This window comes from Triturus cristatus, chromosome 10 (genome assembly GCF_964204655.1).
Source record: "Triturus cristatus chromosome 10, aTriCri1.1, whole genome shotgun sequence".
Classification (NCBI taxonomy): domain Eukaryota; kingdom Metazoa; phylum Chordata; class Amphibia; order Caudata; family Salamandridae; genus Triturus; species Triturus cristatus.
The window spans coordinates 1,097,149,688-1,097,167,778 of record NC_140593.1 but is presented as its reverse complement, the minus strand read 5'-3'; the positions used below and the strand labels follow the sequence as shown (position 1 = coordinate 1,097,167,778).

At 43.0% G+C, this 18,091-nt stretch overlaps 1 protein-coding gene across 1 annotated transcript in view; it reads right to left on the bottom strand.

Annotated features, from left to right (window-relative positions):
• Positions 1-18,091, bottom strand: part of LOC146796640 (uncharacterized) — a 106,058-nt gene that overhangs the window by 44,230 nt on the left and 43,737 nt on the right. Inside the window, exon 4 of the mRNA XM_085629318.1 lies at positions 3,579-3,697. Within this exon, the coding sequence (XP_085485444.1) occupies positions 3,579-3,697 (119 nt within the window). The remainder of the gene's footprint in view (positions 1-3,578; positions 3,698-18,091) is intronic.

Below are 18,091 nucleotides of genomic sequence, written 5' to 3'. Positions count from 1 at the left end.
GGCTCTCCAGTAATGAGGTCAACACCACGTTCTTGTCCATCGTTCAGGCTGGGCGTCAATCGTGGGCTTGACAATCTGTCACGGTGTTAGTGGTACAGGACAGAGTTAGACACCACTAACCGTTTCGCAACAGCTAGCGGGAACGATGGCGCGCTGAGGATCCTTCCAACTCTCCGAAATGATAAACCCCACAGTGCAATAGATGCAACTATGGAACTCAGCACCCCGGGGAAAAGGGAAGGGGACAAAATAATAAAGGTCACTGTCGGGTGAGCGTCTGGCCTGAGTCTGGTCTGCCCTCGAATCCCTCTAGCGTGAGTGCCCTACAGAGGGGAAGACAAGAAGGAACACAAGCGTAAAATGTACTTATCACTACTTTCACTCACTCACACCAGCAAACAAAAGGTAGGCACACAAGGCACTTACAAGGAGCCCGGCAGTAACAGACCGGGAATACACGAACTCGTATCAATAGTTTTTTGAGAGAGTCGGTCACTCGCAGCATTTACAACGACTCCCTTTTCTCGAGGGCAATGATTAGGGAAGTTCTGTGCAATGTGTTTGCCCTGTCCGGGGAGACCGATGAACCAAGTCGCTGTTTGCTTCACAGCTCGGTTCCGTGGGAAGAAGGAGGAACTGCCCCTGGAAATGGCACGAAAGTCTGAACCGCTTTAACCTGAGATTCGGGCTGGGGTTCTCCGTTCCTGTTGTAGGGTGAGGAGCGAGTTTTTCAGGTAGCGGAAGCGGTTTCTGGCAGTAGAAACAGCACTCAGAATTAGCAGAGCTAACGGTGGGGATTTTCTCCTCACAACCTCTTTGCGGGAAGAAAGGAAACTCAGGAGTGTCACAACAACAAGCGTAATAACGTTCTCTGCAAGAATTCAAACAGGTTAGGTAGTACTTGCGTGACGGTATCCGGATACTTCCTTCATAACTCGACGTCCGGGGTGTTTTCTCGACGAGGCTTCAACAACGTTGTTCCGTGATCCCTCAGCGGTAACGAATGCGTCCGCAATCTCGAAGGGAAGCGAAAACGATTGTCAAGCACCTTCCCCCTCTGTAGGTGGTGCTTATGTGTGTGATTAAATCTGTGTCCTCCAATCGGCTTGGAGGTGTATCGTCCCTGGGCATTCTGGGAGCTGTAGTGCCGCGGGCCCCTTTGCCATTTACTCCCGTGCATTAGTTCAGTAAAGGAAGTGCGGGGGTGTGTACTTATGCTGCTAATGGTAGGGATATGGGGAATCGTGACACTATCTCAAATTTAATGACTCCCCTGAGACTAACCCCAATACCCTATGGGATGCCCTGAAGGCGACAATCAGAGGCACAATAATTGAGATTAAATCTAAAATAAACAAAAACACTAACTCAAGAATAAAGCAGCTGGAGCGGGAGATTAAAAACCTTGAATTATCCCATGCTAAGGCTGTTAAGGATAATAGACTTTTAACTAAACTTACACAGATGAAGTACGAATACAACAAAATACTGAGTGAGAGGGCGGGACTGTGGATCAATAAATACAAAGCCCTTAATCTGTGCGAGGCCAACAAAGCGGGAAAATTACTGACCTCCTAGTTAAAACACAAACGTAGTCAATTCACCGTCTCTTCCATCACGGACTCAAATAACAGAACCCACACAAAACACAAAGACATCCGTAAGACCTTCCAAGAGTTCTACCAGGAACTATACAAGAAAGACCAGATCCTCAATACAGAGGAATGCTCTAGATACCTAGATAGACTTGGCCTACCGCAATTAAACACCGATGAGATGCGCAGGCTAGCCCAAGAATGTAATACCTCCGAAATCGAAATAGCAGTCAAATCTCCGAAAGACAATAAAGCTCCGGGGCTAGATGGGTACACGGCAGCCTTCTACAAGGCGTTCCTAAACCAATTGAAACCAACTATATAACCTGGAAATAGAATTTTTTTTTAAACTTAAAAATTCACTGAAAAAAACAAAAGGTTGCAGGGGTGTTATAGTTAGGCTCAGATCTTGCACACACAGAACCATAGAAATTTGTCAGTTATTGATACCTGAGCTAACTATAACTTACGCCACAGCAATGCACTGCTTATGACATCACATATTATATCACTCATGACAAGGACAGAGAAATCACTGATGACATCTCAAATGAGAACACTGATGACACCACTGATGACATCATCCAAGCTTCTTTTGCACACATTACTCAATAACTCGTATGGCATTAGAGGCCTGAAAGTAGGTACAAATTAGCTCAGAATAGCATGTCAACTATGAAGCAAACTAACACACGCATTGGATGATGTCATCAGTGATGCCATTTGAGATGGGTGCAAGGCAGGGAGGATTGGACATGAAACAGGCTGCCACATAGCCAAAAAGTAATTTAATTAATGTAATCTGATAACAAGTGTGACTTCTGGGCACTGCATTAGGGAATAATGGATTCCTCAGCTAAGTATATCTAGCCAAATTCATGGGTTTTCAATTTTATTATTTATAACTTCACTTTAACTGTTTTTTCCAGGGAATAAATATATATTACATATGCAGATATACATAGTGTAATATGCTATTACCTCTGTTGAGTCTGGGGAGGGGCCAGGACTCACAATAATTAAATAGCATATTACATTTTGGGCATCTGCATATAGGGTTATTCCATGGCATTGTTTCCATTTTCATTTCTTTAAAAACTATATTTAACAAAAACCAGGATGGAAGGGGTCAATAGTGTGTAGAAAAGTAAGAACACATTGATGAGGTCTTGGGACCATGAGGAGAATTCTTGCTATGTGTTAATTATTTTTTTAATTCAATCTATGAGGCAGTAAACAGTGTTTTCCTATGTCAAGTTTGCTCTACTGTGGCAATAAACAGAAATTTGGCTTATAAATAAATTAATGTGTGTTTATTTGTATAGTTGCTCTAAATAACATATTGGGCCATATTTATTTTCACTCCCATGGCATAAACGTATGGGTATGTAAAGATATATATTATCATTTGACTTTTATTATACCAAGCCAAATGGCTAATGGCTTGGCAGAGCAGGGTATTCTCATAAGTGGACCCCTGTGGATGCTGATAGGTTGCATCTGTTAGTGTCCTGCACTTTATTGAGAACATTCCATTCTGCAGAGATATGTTATGCTTGACTGTAATATTGAATCATAATCTAGGACCAGATGTTACCCCTTTTGTCCTTGCGCTATGGCATAAGTGCCCAAAGAAACTACAGTATGATGCTTTAAATGTGGCACACATAATTGCTGTTCATTGGCAAATGAAAGAGCGCCTCGGCATGGGACTTGTGACACAAATCATAGAATATCAATTAATGGAATATGAAGTCGCTGCTAGGAGTAACACATATCTAGGCTATCAACAACCCTAAATTCACAAATTTGTAGGCATATGCTACTGTGTGTTATTTTTTCTCTTCTTCCTCTCTCTTACCCTTCCTGTTTCTCTTTCCAACTGATGTGTTAACTTGTGTAACATGCAATATATTTGAACTCTCATTTCTTTACTCAGAAAAAACTACAACAAAAAACAATAGTTATTAATACAGTACTTACCCGAAAATCTTCTCTCTTCAGCCCAGTACATGCCTTTGAATGTTCATAGCAAAGGAAGGCTTCAAGTTTGTCTTTTTTCTCGGTCAAAATGGCCTCCACAAAGGACCCTTTATTGGTGTCTGTTGGAAGTTGAAGGAAAGGTGATATAAGTTCTATGTCAGGTACTGGTAGCACTCCAAATTCAAGAAAGATCTAGACATCTGCAGTTGTGCCTGGTAAATTTTTTTGATGCCTGTTTGGTAGAGTTACTGCCACATCTCTACAAGATGGTGGCCCCTTGAAATTTAAAGTACAGCCTGCTCCAATGTGCAAAGGTATCTATGTGTGGACTCAATGATGATGCCTGCCACTAGAAATGTCTAGGGGGTGAGAGTCCTTTGGGGAAAGAGCACCTTTTGGATGTCCTTGAAGGTAGAAAGGACAGGAACTTTAGGTTTCTATTGAGGGGCATCTTTTATAAAGCCTGAGTGTCCATACGTCTTTAGTTTGTGAACAAAAAAGACTGATAATCCAATAACTCTCTGCCATAAAAACAAATAAAACAAATGAATGCACAAGAGTGATTATTGAATAGGGCTGTGTCTTTAAGTCCGGCTAAGACCTGCAAACAGCACACACAACCTAAGCAAAAAATGCAATTAAGCAGCAGTTAAAATGGGTCAAAGTAAACACATCATAGAGCAGACATTGGCTTTCAATTACTAGCTACAGAACTTGTTGAATCTGCAGTTTTCCAAAGTGTTACTCAATGCCCCAGTGGCGTAGCGAGGGGGGGTTGGGGCGTTCAGTCGGCCCCTAGCGGAACGAGTTTTGGGGGCGGAGGCCTCCTCCCCCCGCTTTTACCTGTGGCTGTCGTGGGAACAGCCAGCACTCAGCTCCCCCCTGCTCTTAAATACGGCAGCCGGGCACGTAGGGCTACACCACTGCAATGCCCCATCACCAAAACTTAATTTGGACACAAATGGAAAAATGTAACCAACAAAGCCATGGCATTTGGGGGTGGACAGACCATCCAAGCGATGGAAAACCATGAGAAACGCACGAAAGCCAGTGGGTAGCTGAAAAACCACTCTTTTTCTCTGTACTATTGTTTAAACAGACGAAAAAAGTGACTCATGGTCTTCCATACAGCTAAAACTGTCTACTGCCAGATCAAAATATCAGTAAATTAGCTACCTGAACCTCAAGTACATAAAGGTAAAGAATGGTCACTTGATTCCAAGTCAGATAGTTGTTCAAATATTCAACTGTCACTAGATTATCACTATCTTCTTAGATTTCCCTCTGAGAGTAAATGTTGCCAATTCAGGAGGTTGCTTTAGTTTCGCATTCAACTGCTTCCAGTCCAGCAGAGAAGTGGTTAATGCTAGACCTGAGGGAGTATACAAGGATGCACAGAACCAAAATTCTAGATACTAGTCCACCATTTTTTTTGTTCCAAAACGTAACCAGCATGCACAACTCATATCCGTCTCTTGCAATTCCGCCAGTCTAGCTGAGTGGTCTTCAATTAAGGCTGGTCTGGCATCAGTTTCACTTGCATTCAACTTCAAACACAGCTTGCTGTAATAATACCTTAATTTGGATAATACTGTATAGTATACCAAATATACATATATTGTGTCGTTAAAGGCTCATATAACTGGCTCCCATGCACTCCATCCCACCCCAACATGCATGCTGTTGGGATGGAAAAGTCCTCTGTACTGTAAAGGAAAGCGTGCACCACTGCCCTGAGTACCCAACTAGATAGTTTTCTGGATGCCTAAAGCTGATTTTGTTGTCATACGTAAACACAGATCATGTGTGCACGCCATGACATAGGCCTGTCTCACTGATTGCGGTGTTGTTGGGTAGAGAGGAGCCCCCAAACCCCTACCCTCATAGTGGTGGAAGACTACTGCTTTCACCAGGAGTTAAACAGCACAAGCATGGTGGTGGCAGCATACCATGTAGTGATCAGTAGGAGTGAACAGGTCCTTGTTAACCTGTGTCTCTAGAGTGAGGCCTACTGGCTCACTCACTTTTAAAGTTTCACTCCTGTCTGCTTATTTCACCCCTGGCCTACATCAGATTGGTGTGAAGTGCTGCGCAGCACAGAGGTAGTGTATCTGTGCCGGGTGTATGTGTGCCTCGGAAGGGTACAATACAGGGTATAGTGCAGTATGGAGTAGTTTTTGCATGGTGAATGCATGTCCTGGATGTACATGTGTCTATCAGTACCTGAAGGATCTAGTGATGAGTAGTACGTGCATATAAAATGCATGTGCTGGTGAATGGTACTTAGGAGTGGTACAATACTTGAAGAGTGCAGTGCATGCAAGTTATATGCATAACCTGGATGTATGTGTGCCTATGAGTGGTACAGTGCTTGGAAGGTACACTACTATGCAGTGTGTGTATGCTATATATATGCACTGAATGTATGTATGCCTTGGGTGGTACAATACATAGAGGGTCCATTTTTTTCATTTTGGGAGGGCCAGGCCTGCATGGTGATATATGGAGAGGAGGCAGAGAGATTCCCCCCCAGACAGATGTGTGTATTGTGGCATTTCTGAAAGCTGGGTGGGGCACACACTGAGGAGGGGGGAGACCAAGGTTCCCATGTACGCTTGAAAGGATTCTCTTTTATTCATTGAGAGGTCACAAAGAAGGGGCCTGGGCATATCTCATCTAGGAGATGGGGCAGATAAGAAAATCATAAAGAGTATGGCTGCTGGCTCTGGGCTAACCGTTTGATGCACATATCACTGTGGCTGACATCCAGGTGTGAACTCTAGTCTCATACACATGGCATGTGTTGTGGGAATATCAGCTTTGGAGACATTCCTGCAGTGACAGGTTGCTTTTTAAGAGGAAGAGGGAGCAGAGGAGTGGACTCTTCAAAAGAAGCAGAACCCCAACATAAAACTTCAAAGACTCACACCCAAAATCATATTTGGTGTCAATAAATAGACTATAAGAAACAGTGTTTGAGACCCGAAAAAATGCCATCTGCCAAGCAGCCAGATGGGCTGTGTGAGGAAGGAAAGCTCTGCAAGACATCTGCCTGTAACCAAGACTGGGGGCCAAGGCCTGGTAGGTGAGGGGACATCAGTCAGAGAATCCAGGACCACCAGCCCTGGAGCCTGGAGCACCAGCACCTGCCTGCTTGCTAAGACCAGTGGAGGGAGCATGGTCCAGTGGCAAGCACTGTTGAGTCTGTCCTGTGCAAGGTATGAGGAAACAGCTGCTGCACCAATTGGGTCATTGTCCGTGTGCAGGTTAGAGTCAGTGACCCCCCATATGCCAGGGCAGGGCCGCCATGAATTTAGTCATGTGTTGTGCTACGTCGATCAGGCCAGGGCTCGTGCACAGTAGCGAGGCTGCGACCATGTATGCCAGGAGAGGCTACCATGGAAAAGACTGCCGTGCGTAAAGGCTGTAGCCTTGTACTGTACTGAGGCAGAGACCCCCATATGCTAGTAACGGCCACCGTGGAAAATATCACCTTGCTGATCAGTCCAGAGGCCGTGGACTGTGAGTGCAGTGCACCTCATATACCGGAGTGGGTCACTGGGAGCACCAAGAACTGCAACTTCTCCTGCCCGAGAAATGAGAGCAATGTGGGAGCACCTGTGCACCATCACCTACGAAAGGGACCCCATATAGGATCATCATACGCACCCCCTACCGGGAGTCCAACTAATCACTTACCCTGCAGGAGGAGCTGCACTGAGCCTCTGGTTGTTTCAGGAGCACGGCCGCGAGTGAGAGACTCTGTACTCAATGAGTGCTGCCACTGGTGCCGATTGCAGCCGACTCACCTGAACTCGGCTGCAGCCGCTGTGAGCACCCACAGATGGTACACACTCAGGAACTCTGAACAGTTGACACCTGCTGGTGTAGATAAAATTGGTTTAGAGCCTTTCGGGCCCGAGGGAACTTGCTGCTAAAATTAGCGCTGTAGCACTGGGACATTATTCACTTTAAGTTATTCATAGTGGACTCTTGAGACCCGGAGTACTAGTGGGGCATGCCCTGAATGTTACAAACAGTGAATGGGGAATAACCATGATCGCTCACGCAAGGAGTAAGTAAGACAGGAAACCACCAAAGAAAAACTAGAGCCCCTACCTCTGGGGAAATTGTGTGATTGTTTGTGAATGTCATATTTTTCCTTTTTGCTCAGTATAAATAACATACTTCACATTTTTCATAAAAGTGAGTAATTGGCTGGACAATGATTTATTGCTGCTGCTGTGCACATTTTGAGTTGTGAGCCTGTGTTCACTATATTGTATCCACACCTCCCCCACGAGGGATCCACGGACTGCTTGGACCATGCATACCCTTAGAATAAAGTGCAGAAGTGGTACTTGACCCACTCTGGAATCCATAGTATGTTGGGCCCCGGTATATCAGGATTAAAAGGCCTCAACCCTCACGGTTGCTTACAGCAGCGCCTGCATTGCCTGTGGCCCTCTGAAAGGGGTTCTGACACATGCTTAGGGTGAATCTCCCTATTCCCTCAATTCTTTATTTATACTCTCCTGTAAGAAGCTGGAATGTGCCACCATCACTGTTTTCATGCCACAGTTGTGTGCCTGATCCCCTTCCTTAGCTCTGCATCTAGTAAATGGAGCAATGGGCTGATTTCAATGAAGATGATGTTGTGATGTAAGGGTCGCCAGTAAATATCCTTTGGGATCAAGGTGATGTGGCTGTATGTTTTGAAAGCCTTACCTAAGTTGACTGGCAGGTCATTCTGCAGTGGAAATAGTTGAGTATCAGTGATGCCAACAAGGACTATATCACTATTCAAGGATTGGATGGTGATGTGAATTTGGCTGCTCGAAGGGGAGGTTTGATTCTGTACAGGATTGAGTATTGATTAAAGGTGGTTTGCATCTTCTTTGTGATGTGGGACTTGAAGGAGAGCTTGATGTGCATGATGAGGCATTGTAACTATTGAACACAACTGTCTAGATAAGTAATTCTTGGGAGAATCCTGCAGGTTACAGGTAGTAGCTTAGATCAGGTATTCCCATGTGGATAAATCAATGTTGCTTACAGAGGAATCGGGAAAACCAGCATAAAAAGGAGTTTCTGAAATCCCATGGGAGTCCATGCAATCTGCAGTAGGGTGTGGTGGTCAAACGTATTGATGGTTACCAGGAGATGAAGCTAAACCTGAAGGCCTGTATCAGCTATTTTTGTCATGAGGAAAGTCTTTCCACAACGTTAATAGTTTCTGTGTCAGTCCTACAGCATGGTATCAATATTGACTGGTAGTCCTGAAGGATGGAATTTATGGATGGCAAAGATTTTCTCTATGAACTATCGTCCTAATTTACTAACTGTGGTGCAACGGTGTGTGCATTGGTGCATGGCAGGCTAAAGTTTGCCAGCACAGGGAGAGAGGAAAACTCCACCATATCTTAGCAGATATAGCGCTGTCTTTTGGTCACCATTTCATGCAACGCAGCAACTTGGTTGCTGTGCTATGCAAAAAGCAGGTAAATCTGCTGCTTTATGAAGAAAGGTTGGTGTGCGATAAGTGTAAGATGTCACAGAGTCCAGAATATCTTTTGAACACCCACAATGGAGCAGACTGCTCAGCTCTGCCCAGTACAGTGTCACAGGCTGTACATAGAGTCCAGCAGTAAAACTGGTTAGTCTTATAAGATAATTGGGTCTTGAACACTAAAGGCCTTTATATTTGCTGGGGTTCCTAATACTTTTTAACTCTGTGGCATCACTGGATCTATACTCTTGCTAAAGATTTGTGATTTCTGAGACTCAGAATCTATCTTTCAATTTTGGTCACTTTTACAATCCAATTTCACGTTGAGGATTCTACTATAACTACCTCTTTACACCTTTAGTCACAGCATGGGTAGCGGGTCCTCTTACTTCAACTGTGTAGACCAAAACCTAATAACTTCAGATATTATGACTTTGGATACGGTATTCTTTAAATTTCTTGATAGTCCCTTTTCTTCGTTCCTTTTCCACTTTATGTTCTTCTCTTTTCTACCTTTTCTCAAGTAATGACTTGTTCTAATTTATATTTTCATTTGTAAAATCTCACACCCTTGAAAAAGTCACTGAGTGACGAAACACGTGTTGGCTGTTTCTGAAGAAAGAAATTGTGAACATTTGATTGTACTGAAGATTATACATGTTCTTACACATACAATAAACCGTACTATTGTTTGAGAAACAAGTCCTCAACGTTTGGACCTCATATTAATTTGTGATACTGTCTGAGTGCTTTGTTTTTTTTCTATATAAAATGGTATACATTCTGGTTCCAAGGATCCAGTCTGTAAATCACACCTTGGGTGGTAGGTTGTGTATAACCTAATAGCACCATCCCTTGTACTAGCAATTTTGTTACCATAGTATACACACAACAAACATAGGCAGGCTAACGAAGTGCAAATATTAAACCACTTCTACCCTTTCTTTTGTATTTTGCACAGAGAGGCCAGCAGTTAGCCTGTTTACCAAACAACAGTGCAGATCATATTATACCATTACAGCATTTTTTGGCTACCTGTGCATCAGTGATTTTGAATAATCACCTGTTACACAGGGACTTCTACGGGCTTATAGACCTTAAGAGCAAATGTATTTCTATGTTCCTAATCAAAAATCTATGTACGGATACATCTAAGTGTACAACACTGTTTAGCTAAGCCAATGGACTAAAGATCTCTCTCCATCCCACTGTAGTAGTTTTCCTGGATGCAACTTCCCAAAATCACAAGAATCATCTCAAATTCTATATTTACATGAGATCAATCCATTACATGCATCCATTAGGCCCAACTCCAGGTTTAAGGAGCTCGCCATACCCCTGCTGGCTTTGCCTTGGAAATTGTGATGTCCAGATTTTCCCTGCTGTGCCATACAAGTTATTTTTCTTTCAATTACTCATTCATTTAATATGGAGCAAAAAATATGCCTAGGCACCAAAATAAAAGTGGCCCAATTAGTGAATCACATAGCTAAAAAAGTGGCCCACATTTCCAAATCAGGGCAGTTTAAAACTGGTCAAGACACGCTGTATAGTTGTTTTGCAAGCAATTGGAAATGGGATGCATTTATGCTTGCTGTTGGCAATGTTTGTGGTAATATCAGGAAAATCAATAGTAAAACCCGGCTCGCCAGACCATAAAACTTGCCCACAAACTGCCCAAAAAAAGCAGAGACACTAACCTGTCAGACCAGCCTTTCTGGCGGTGCCAGATTTCCGTAAAGGCCAGTCCGACCCTGCATTCATTTCCTATTTGATCAACTCAACCCATGGCCGAGTCATCCATGGAGACGAATGATGATAATCATCACTAAAACTTGGAAGGAACTTCTCAAATATTGCTCACCACACTAGTAAATCGAGACGAGTGCAGTCGCTGCCGCTAAAAATCTACCTTAACCCTGTTCATCACATGTGAACACCTGGCACCTCATTTTTGGAGCAAATACTTGTGCCTGTGGCAAAAGGAAGGAAATACATTTGGTGGCACCTATGCAGTGCTTAATTTGAGCCAGTGGTTTCCAGTGCTCGGCACCGCCACTTAATTATAAGCACTGGCACTTAATTGTTGATACCGGCAGTTATGACAGCTGCCACATGGTGGCGCTGTTTGTATAATTTAGAGATGAGCAGAACAGCAATTGTTTATTAATATAATATGCATTAAAAACAACCAATACCAGCGGCCCAAGCTATTTTTATAGCTGTGGAGATCTGGAATAGGATGAATTGTCACACTTGTAGCAGTGTGCTGGTTAGTAATTGTGTTGATACTGTCATTAGCAAGGCTGGCAGTGTCAATGGGTAGTGCAAGCTGCAGAGGCCTCCTGACTAGAGCCCTGGCACTTATGTTTTTTTTTATATATATAAATTAAGCACTGTGCCTCTGGAATGTATATGTAAAATATCATTCACTTCCTTGGAGTCATTCAAGTCAGTGATTGGCTGCTCAATAAGAAGACGCCTTTTCAAAGCTTCCATGGACCGGTCAGATAATTTAAGACTGAGGTGACTAATTCTTGAAATTGCGCTATCATAGCGAAGTGTAGTTTGCCCCTATTTAGTGTCACCTGTTTTTTAGGCAAGTTTTCATCACACATAAATAAATACAGGTTCATGAGACACAGGCAGGACGGGAGGTTTGTATACTGGGGGTTTATGTAAGGACCAAGAAAAACAAAGTCACATCACGATTTAGAGACTTGGGGTTGATAGTTGCAAAGCGCTTAATTACAAAATGGTGGAAACATGCAGACCCCCCTGAAATAATTAGCTGGAAAAGATCACTTACGATCTGGGCACAGGCGGAAAGTACAACACTGCACAGGGAGGAAACTGCAGGGCTACGCAAATTTCCCATTGCGTACCACTGGGACACTATACTCTCAGCCTTCAACCACGAGGGAAATGGGGAAGACGACGATGCCTGCCCAGTTGAAACATAACACACATGCTGGTGGTCCCGGGTCACGGGGGAAATGATATCAGTGGACAGGAATTACCAACTATCAGGAGCTACTACACAGATGCAGACCGACGTAGAGGACCCCTTACTCCTTACTGCCCGAATATCGACCGTCATAATACTGCCCCTCAGCATGCCAATGAGCCCCAGTCCCACCCTGGCGAACCACCTCACTGTGAAGCGTAGGATACACCGTCCCACATACAGTTAAGCAAAGATTATTTTAATTGTTTCTAAATGGCATCCCTTTTTAGTATGTTGTTAGTAGACGTTAATTAGATAGTATATGTCTTATTGGCACATTTTCATCTATCCTCTTCCTTTTATTTTGCAAAATCCCTATGTTGGGGTACTGAAGTGACTGTGCATTGATTTCAACTACGTCTATTGAAGGCGTATACGCTATGTACTATTGCATTACTTACGATACATCATGCTAATATACAGAGTTAGTGATTTAAATCGAGAACAAGCAACAATGGCGCAGCAGTGTGGGTAGGCAATCACAGTGGTACATGGTTTACTGCTTGTTGGTGCTACGCGTGAGCGCTATGGCACATTATGATCACGCTCTTGTAACAGACAGTGTTGTTTTGCATAAGCGATCCAATGATGTTGTTTTGTGCGGATTTGCATGGTGCTATTGATAATTCTGTATTGTCACGCAAAGTGTAAAAGGAAAAAATAAAAAAAGACCAATAAAGATATTTTAAAAAAATGAGACACAGGCAGGACCAGGTTCGAACAGAAAATATCTCTTGTCATGACATTTTGTTCTGCAAACCGATTTGCTGCTGGTATCTTGCTACATTTGTTTACACAGTGTGAGCGCTAGAGTAAAAAAAGTTACGCGAAATCGGGAAATGGGAACTTTCGCCCAGGTTTAGTATTGTAGTGACTTATGCACCACTTCCGATGCTGACTTTAGAGCTGGGGAACCAGGTTTGAGTCTCCACATTGACTCAACATCCTGTGATACTGGGCAAATCACTTGATCTCCCTGTGCCTGTGTCCGTACGTAATGCAGGAGCGGTTCCTCCATAATGGCTGAGGAGCGTCACCCCACTAGTCCGAGTCAGTCACAGAAAAATAAAAAGATAATAAAACAATAATATAATTTTATTTTTCTGTGACTGGCTCTGGCTGAGGTATGCATGTGTAGGGCGAGGCAGGGCCGGGAATGACAGGGAGGAGTGGTGGGCACTTAGAAGTGTGCATATAAGTTTGGCCGGCCGTTTTTGGCTGGCCAAACAGACATGCACACTTCTATTTCTCCAACACAGCTGTGTTGGAGAGCCAGGTTGGAGAAAAGCCGCAGGCTCACAGGCACTGTCTGAGAGACGGACCAGGAAGCTCAGACCAATGCTGGCACTGTTCTCACAGCACGAGAGCAGCTTCTGGATTGGGTGGGGAGCCTGTTCTCTCCCAGTGACTGCCAGAAGAGAAACACCGAGGCGGCCGTCGGCGGGAGCGACAGGTAAGTTTTTTTTATTGTTATTTTTCCCCTAAATCCCCCCGCCTCCATTTTTGTTTTTCGGCAGCCACCACTAAATGTAACTGGTGCTCATGTAAAGCACTCCAATACCTTTGGGTCGAGTTTGCATAATATAAATCTGCAGCAAAAAAAACTTGAGGATAGGGCCCTAATATATCAATTAGGTTGGCTACTTCTCAGCTACACTGAAGCATTGGACTAACATTGCATCCCCTAAAGGGAAGAGCTGTCCTGCATCACAGGAGCTTGAATTATATCTATGGGTTATTGGGGTTTATTAGTACCACTTTATTTAGTACCTAACCAAAAGAATGTCCCCTCCTTTTTCCCTGTGATGTCGATAGACCAATGGGGAAAGTGCCTTCATGCTGCAACTGGATAAAATAGAGTTAATTTGCAACTTTGTGACTGGAACGTCCTCCAGGGTTTGCATGGGTGGAGGCTTGTTTATGCTGAGCATTCAGTATTAATAAATCATTGGAGTCTGTAAGACAATACTCACACTGAACTGTTAGAGTGATTGTTTCATGTTTAGGTGTTTCTGTGATCTACGTTTGTAATGTATAGCTATATTTGAAATGCTCGACCATAAAAAGATTTTTGAAGGAAATGTGTAAGTGAATTTTTACTGTGAAATTGAATGAGGTTTCATAGCACCAAGGACCCCCCACTTAAAGAGCAGCAAAACACCTTAGATATATCTGGAGCCCAGTAGGGTGGTTGTAACTCCTTTTTGGGGAGGCGAGCTCCCATGTAGTTTTAATCTATTGAGAGAAGTTGTACCAAACTGTAGTTCCATTAAGAGAACTTGGCCTTTCCCCTGGAGACCCACCTGGAGAGGAAGGCACCACCGACAAGCACGTCGCTTGTACCCCAGTGTTGGCCCTGGACACTCCCACTTAGAAAAACAAAAAAAGTGATAGGTGAATGGGTTAAATTAATCTCAACCACCCTTAGGTCATTGGTAATGTTGAGGCCCCTCTGAAAGGCGGAGGAGGTCAGACAGTACATTATTCCCCAGCCCCTGCACTTTTTCTATGCCCACCCTTGTGCGGCAAAATGTACTTATAGATTGTAAAGCAAAGATGCCTTGTTTATTAATATTGAGGCCGCTAATATGGCTAATGTCATTAGATGGTGTCAGATGCTGCATCTGTGGTGCTTTCTCTTCTCCTTCAGGACAGTTGTAAACTTTGAAACAAGTCCTCGTCCTCTGAATGCCCCGCTTCAATTTGCTGACCGGTGCCCTGCAAAATCTTCTCACTTGTCTGATGTTGTCAAGAACATTAAGCTCTCAGGTGTTTGGCTAGGGTTACCAAATGACTGTCATCAGAGACACCTCATTCCAGTTCTTGACTTTCCGCTTTCAAGTTACTGTTCTCAAATGTGTTTGTCCAATTAGCTAAGCTGTAGGGGGGCTATGGCACAGGAGTAACAACACAGAACAGACTACAGGAATCTCTTATGTTTCTAAAGCTGCTTCTTTGCTCCCACCCTTGTGCGTCGCTCCATAGTTCTTGTTCAACTACGGATGGGATACCTAGCCCTCCACTAAGGACGGCTGTCCTCTTAGTTCCCCACCTTTCTCCAGCCACTTGCTGCCCTCCCCCTTCATGGAAGGGTCATTGTCCACTGGGGTTGGATGACCTTTAGTCCCCGTCCGCTCTTTAGGGCCTTAGCTCTTACTTTATAGCAAGGGGGCTCCTGTTTTAAGAGATACCTTCAGCCGGTACTGATGCTGCAGCCAACAGGACTTGGCATGCTGGGACTTGTAGTTTTCTTTTTACTGTTAGATGTTTAGACCTAAAATTCCAATGTGCAAAACACGATGAGCTGAACACCAGGTCTGTCATAAAATGTCACTGGTGACGTTTAGCATTTGACCACTATGCTTTCCTGACTCGGTCCTCTGTGCGCTATCATTGTGATAACAGGAAAAATTTCAAAGATCAGTTTGCAAAGTTGTGATACCTTGGATGCAACAAAGTGAATGGTTTTAACTGGTTTTGAAGGAAATAAGATGTACCAACAGATGGTGGATACAACTCACAGAGATGCCCCTAAGGTATAAAGCCTTACTGTAAGAGATTGTGTTATTAGTTGTGAAGAATGTGAGTCCTTCACAAGTAATAGGTCCACAATTGTCTCCTTTCTGCAAACTAAGTACTTGATTATAGCACCTGAATCTCTTAGGGTAGCTAAGCAGAGCAGTCCAAGGCCTGCTCAGGGTAGGTGGTGTGAGCCAGTAATCCCAATACCCCGACATACAACAAAAATCAAAAATGATTGTCTAATCAGTGCTTTTTCTTTTAAAAAAGAAACGTACATTGTTTATTTGCACACAATACTGAATACTACGCATTACATTATAAAAATATACATTCAGGTAGGTGGAAATACATTTGGTGACAACCCCATACATTTATACACCCCTAGTGGGTCATGAGCCCATAATAACAATGCACACTGTACCTACACCAGAAGTAACATAACCCTTTAAGGGGGTGTCATTATTTATAAGTCAGAACTATTGGCTTTATCATAATGCCACATTAATAAAACAATCAGGTCTTGAAATCACCATTAAAATCAATAGGAACAATGATCATATTTGAAAGCAATCATTCTTAATAAAGGCACTACAATGTTCACTAATGAAAGTGTCAATAAAATAATTGAAGCCTTGAAGATGAAAAAAACCATGTGTTAGGAATCTTTCTTTCAGTTCTACATGCTACAACATGTAGCCATTGGACCCTAGCGGTACAGTTTCCTCAAGGGACTGTTTTGCTTACGGTTTCCCAATTTCTAAATAGGTTTCCCCTGAAAGGTTAGCTTTAGACCTTGACATTACTTCAACGTTGGTTTATATGGCATCTCTTTCCGTACAATTTAATGTTCTCTCTTGATTTGTCTCCTTAATGAGCAATACCCTAGGTAAGCCCACCTTTCGTTTTTTACTTCACTCTTTGTAGGTTCTCTTCTTTCACAATTGGGTGACTGCTTTTGTCTCTCTCTACCTCTCCTTTAGACTGCTTTCCGTAAGTGTCTTTTAGACAAATGTCCCAATGAATACCTGGTTAAATAAACCAATGAGGTTGAAACGTCAACAAAATTCTTTATTTACAATATGAACTGAATTTTTTCACATTATTATGCTTATAAATAAGCAGTATATGGCTTCTATGAAATAGTTACATGTATCACACATTTAAGGCAGCCTATTATTGATACTTATGTTGTCATTTTTCTCACAGTACATAAATTATTTGGCTCCCAATTTCATACAATTTGCATTGCGCCATCACAAAACGCACTGGGACGCTATTCTATAGTATTTTTTTAATATTTTTTTTAATTAATAATATAATTGTGAATTATTCAAGTGGTTGTCTGGATTTCAACTGTGTGAACTTATTGGGCTCATCAATTTTAACAGACACGGACAATGAACTAAACAATATTTCGTTGTTCTGAATAATTTGTATATTTTTCCTAACCCCTGAGTGAAAAAATATCACTTGATATGGAATCTGGTTATGAGCAGAGCAGACAAATATGACAAGTCTTGACATCCTATAAAATGTGTATGTTTGTTATTGGGAACTGCACATTAAAACTCATTGTGCATGTTTTACCCCAGTCTGACAGCCTGCTCGACTGTGTGGGAATAAATGGAGCAAAACTGCACTTTAAGGCAGATTACACCTATATATAATACAGTGAAAGCACTACATATATTCCAGTAAACCCTACTGACCTACGAATGGCCACTCATTTATAAGGCCAACCGCAGGTCAGCACTAATCCTTGCAGAGTCCCTCCTGCGCCAGGCTACCTGTGTGCAATTACCAGGCGGCGCATGACTGTAATCTCACTTGCGCAGCCAACACATGCTCATGTATAATCATCTCAGTACCCGTTACGTTAGATTTGCAGCAGCAGCCTGATCTTAAAAGGCGGGCATTGGCAGTTATCATATATCACTATCAAAGGAGAGAGAGAGGACTAGGTAGCTAGTCCGTATCCCCGGGGTTTATATGTGAGATCAAAAAGGACTAGCCGATTTGTGAATTTACATAGACTCAAGACTGTAAGGCAGGGTACAAACCATTTTGTTTGTTCATTGGCAGTTAATACACTCAGTCCAGTTACTGTGACATTACCGTGAGTGAGATTTAGGTAGTGAGACTCACTCACAGTAAGTGGCCTAAAACCGGGTGAAAAATCCTGGTGGACTAAATGCGCGGAACCTATTTGCAATGTCAACATACGGTTATCAGATTACTCTATTTCATAAGGGTCATTTGTCATTCCGTGGATTTCCATTGACAACATTTTACCTACTGTATTCTGCAGCGTGGGAACTCCCAGTTCAGTTTTCATTATCTGCACACACGTCGCACGCCCACTCAGAGGGTCCTCTGAATTTCACTAAAATAACCCTAAAATTGCAACAGCAACATGCAGGGCTTTAAATGGGCCGGGTCCTGCCGGTGCTCAGCACCAGCAGGTCTAAAAAGCAG